Source organism: Temnothorax curvispinosus, unplaced genomic scaffold (assembly GCF_003070985.1).
Source record: "Temnothorax curvispinosus isolate PA1 unplaced genomic scaffold, ASM307098v1 QBEX01009228.1, whole genome shotgun sequence".
NCBI lineage: Eukaryota > Metazoa > Arthropoda > Insecta > Hymenoptera > Formicidae > Temnothorax > Temnothorax curvispinosus.
This window is the reverse complement of record NW_020219008.1, coordinates 1-4,081: the sequence shown is the minus strand read 5'-3', so window position 1 is coordinate 4,081 and position 4,081 is coordinate 1. Positions and strand designations below refer to the sequence as shown.

At 38.9% G+C, this 4,081-nt stretch overlaps 1 protein-coding gene across 1 annotated transcript; it reads right to left on the bottom strand.

The window, feature by feature from the left end:
• Nucleotides 1–279: 279 nt before the first annotated feature.
• LOC112458823 lies at nucleotides 280–2,327 on the bottom strand. Its single transcript, XM_025022628.1, has 4 exons — nucleotides 1,396–2,327; nucleotides 1,130–1,316; nucleotides 770–996; nucleotides 280–691 (listed from the first exon to the last, which is right to left on the bottom strand). The coding sequence occupies exons 1-4, from the start codon at nucleotides 1,661–1,663 to the stop codon at nucleotides 645–647; spliced, it is 729 nt and encodes a 242-aa protein (XP_024878396.1). The 5' UTR covers nucleotides 1,664–2,327; the 3' UTR covers nucleotides 280–644.
• Nucleotides 2,328–4,081: the final 1,754 nt, after the last annotated feature.

Genomic DNA, 4,081 nt, shown 5'->3' with positions numbered 1-4,081 from the left:
CGATTGAATATGATTGATTTTTTCTTGTAGATCCAATCAATCACATTCAATCTCTCGTCGAGCAAATTAGCCGCTTTGTTTTGAACACGTTCAATAACTTCTATTATTTATTTGTTAATCACTGTTAAAATTAAAATATTGTGACATATGAAAGACTAGTGACTACTTAAAATAATATAAACGATAATTATGATAAAAAATAAAATCACAGTTGATATCACGAGTTTAAAAAAAATAAAACTTTTTCAGATGTGATTTTTTAGTAAAATTGCATTTTAAAATTGCAATATTTTATATAAAGCTCTAAAACTTTATAACAAAATAATATATTTTTGTGCTTTCTGTTCGTAATAACTACGCAGTCTTGTTATTCACTTTTGTTGAAATGATTCCAATACCTCTAATATTTTGATCATGCATCTTATTTTCTGTTCTACAGGCACACGTTTTAACCCATGTGACAAGAATGACATTAAAGTTTCATCTTCTTCTGTGTCTGCCTTGGAAGTTGCATTTTTCTGTGTCTGCTGGAAGGAAGCTGAGTAAGCTGAGCAAGCTGCAGTTATTGACTTTGAGGATTCTTTAATCACAGATTCTATTTCGCCATCTGTTTTCTTTTTTTTTTTTGATATCTGAAGTAGGTACTATATGAATGAGCAGTCACTTGCTTGATCACCAATACTTTTTTTATCTAAAATTTTTTTAGAAATGTTAAGAGCATTTATAATCAAAAGTTGAGTTTTCTCTGGAAAATGATTTGATCACTCACTTTTAGAAATGTCGTCAACAAAGTTTTCTTTACAAATAAGAACGTCTGGCGAATCTGTTAATGATGTTGTCGATTCTTCTGAATCTGAAATAGGTATAGGTGGTATAGGTCGTGGACGCTTTGTCAATAACGATTTGGAGACAGGCCTGAGGGGAAGTACATTTTTAGAACCAGACGAAGAAGTGCATGATGCAGATGGCATAGATTTGGTATAATTGGAGAGTGTCCTATAACATAATTTTCCTAAATTAATAAGGCAACAATTGTACAGTTGGAAACAAAGAATTTCATGAATGAAATAAATGAAATAAATCAGAGAATTAAATATAAATGTCAAAATCAGTAATTATATATAGTTACTTTCGTGGAATATACAGATGACCCATGAAACGATGAATAGCCATGCTTTGTGGTGTCAACAACTTTTCATATGACACATTATCTCTCCCTGAACCTGACCGTCCTTGTTCTATTAACACCAATATTTCTCGCCTTGAGCGATTATAGAGATTTTGTAGCGTATCCCATCTGTGTTTCGCATCTGATCCTATAGGAAAATCAATAAAATGTGTTCACAGTGACATGATCTTACATATAACCTGCATACACAAAAAACTGGCACTCACCACTTATATTTAAGGCTTTACCAATAGAAACCCATGCCATTTCTTTTTCTTGTACATTCTTGTAACCCGCTTTTCCTTTGGCATAAAGTCTACAATTGCCTTCAACAAGCGCAATCAGGTTCAAGTCATCTTGAAGTTTTTTATCAATATTATAAATGTCTTCCAAGACGGTTGTTGGAACTTGGTCTGAATTTTCTTCATTTATCTCCTCTTCATCTTCCTCCAAATATTCATATTGAGTATACAAATCCATATTTTCCATATTCATGTTTTAAAAGAGCAAACTCGGAACTCGTAATAATAAACATAACCTTTTTCCCTTCTTCGTACTATTTTTCCGCTAGTCTGGTCCATCGCAGTGATATATTGTGGGTAGTCGTTGGAATAGGAATTGAACCAACTCGAGCGACTACGAATACGACTGTCCTAAAGACCGGAAATAATGAAAAAGGAAACTCGGAACTCGTAATAATAAACATAAACTTTTTCCCTTCTTCGTACTATTTTTCCGCTAGTCTGGTCCGTCGCAGTGATATATTGTGGGTAATCGTTGGAAGACTTGGAATAGGTAGTCGTTGGAATTGAACCAATTTGAGCGACTACGAATACGACTGTCCTAAGACCGGAAATAAAGGTGTAACGACCTTTCTTGCGACTATGAGACTCGCATTGTAGACCCAGCATAAGGAACAACTCTTTAGTCGCAGTGTCAGTTTGCACTTTCGATTGAGTGCCAGTGTCCGCAGGAATAGCTATACTACCAAAATCAAATAATCGCGCTGCACCATCCACCTCTGGAGTAGAAGGTGTATTTAATGAAGCAGATAAAGTTTTGCAGCAAGACTCCACGTACTTTGTCATGGAATATGGCTTGATGCATCCTGGATGAAAGACTCTCCTGCACTCGCACTGAACAAAATTAGTTGCAATCGACTTTTTGCACCTGGTGCACGCAAGCGGCTCCATATATTATCAGTTGATAGTCACTATCGCTTAATATAACTAGAGAAACGCACCAGCTCAGAACAGAGAGTTTAGCTAGAAATATACACAGGCGCTTGCGCACTAGGTCTTCTCGGCAGAACCGTATGTGATTCGATCTAGCGGTATTTCATGCGTAATAGCCTGAATAGATAGTAGAGCAGAAAACGTATACAGGCGCATGCGCAGAGATCTTCCTCACATCAACAGGAACATGAGCATCATGGTGTAGAAGGAGCAGGTGGAGAAGATCCTCGCCGCTCGCCAACACAGCTAAAAAATTAGGTTAGGGCACAAGCAGACCCGTCATCAGAGTATCAAGCATAAAGGTGACAAGTACGGAAAAAACTAATTATAATTAGCAACAAGCAGCAAAAATCCTGCATATGCCTGCAACAAAAGAGCCCGAAGGCAGTTGCGCAATATATATTCAAAGTGAGGCGCTATGATAGACTTATACACAGTACATCGAGTGTACACCGATATATAATTTCCTATTCTATTCAGAAAACTCACTTTCTTCCCTATTTTCTTTAACATATAATCACAGTGATTCTCCCAACGGAGTTTACTATCGATCATTACACCCAGATGTTTCGTTATCTCGACACGCTCAATTATAGTTCCATCCAAACTTTTTACTATTATGTCTGTTTTTATTTTTTTTCTTATACTTCTATCATATATTTGGTCTTATCTGCATTCATTCTTAACATATTCACATTCATCCATTCTTCAAGTATACCGAGCACCATATTTAGTTTTATTTCTAATTCCTCACAACTTTCTCCTGTTACACTTGCGGTCGTGTCATCTGCAAATAATTTAAATATACTTCCCCCCGGACAGACTTTAACTATATCATTTATATACAAAGTAAACAATAGAGGTCCTAATACGGATCCTTGTGGCACGCCATATACTGTCTCAATTATTTTAGAACATATATCATTGTGATCGGGAATTGTTTCGCCCCGGAGGCGAGATTTGCGTTATTAGCGAGTTTGCTCGAAGGACCAGAGGGGGGTGGTAAATTTCCCCTCACGACTAACGATAAACGAGTAAAGCGAAAGCGACTCACCGTTCGGTCGGCCGTCTCCCGGAGATGTCTTCCTTCCTCGGCAGGCACGTGCAGCAAGCAAGCAGAGCAGCAGGCAGGCGGCCGCAAGCAGGCAAGGCAGCAGGCAGGTCAAGCAAGACAGCAAGCAAAACGAGGCAGCAAGCAGGGAGCAAGGCAGCAGGCAAATCGAGGCAGCAAGCAGGTAAGTAAGAAAGCAGGAGAAGTGCACCCTCCAGGGAGATTAAGAGGTTTTCCGGAGATTCGAGTCGGCGCGTAGATGTGCTACGTGCGTAGATGTCTACGTGCCGTAGATGTCCCGAGATCTCTTAGCAATGAGTGCCTTACGGTGGTGTGACGATGAGTGTCTGTGTGTGCCCGCGGTCCTGCAATGTGTCGCGGGCGAGTATAGTTGTTCCCTTTTGGGGGGAGCGGATGGCCGTCGGCGGATGGGCGATGGCAGCACCGATAAGTGAGTCGCATAATTCTACTGCTCGCGATCCGCCGACGTTTCGCGCAAAATTACAAAGAAAATGATAACTAGACAAATGACGAATTTTAACGACTATTTACAGCTATGTACAAGGCGATACGCTAAACACATTGAATCTAACTTGCTGCTTTCTATTACTTAAATATGATATTATC

Excerpts from the sequence above, each read along its gene's own strand:
- LOC112458823 (XM_025022628.1), bottom strand. The coding sequence starts at position 1,663 with ATGAATATGGAAAATATGGATTTGTATACTCAATATGAATATTTGGAG. Across the intron at positions 1,317-1,395 it reads TAAAGCCTTAAATATAAGTG|GATCAGATGCGAAACACAGA; the intron begins GTGAGTGCCAGT and ends ATTTTCCTATAG. Across the intron at positions 997-1,129 it reads CATCTGTATATTCCACGAAA|GACACTCTCCAATTATACCA; the intron begins GTAACTATATAT and ends ATTATGTTATAG.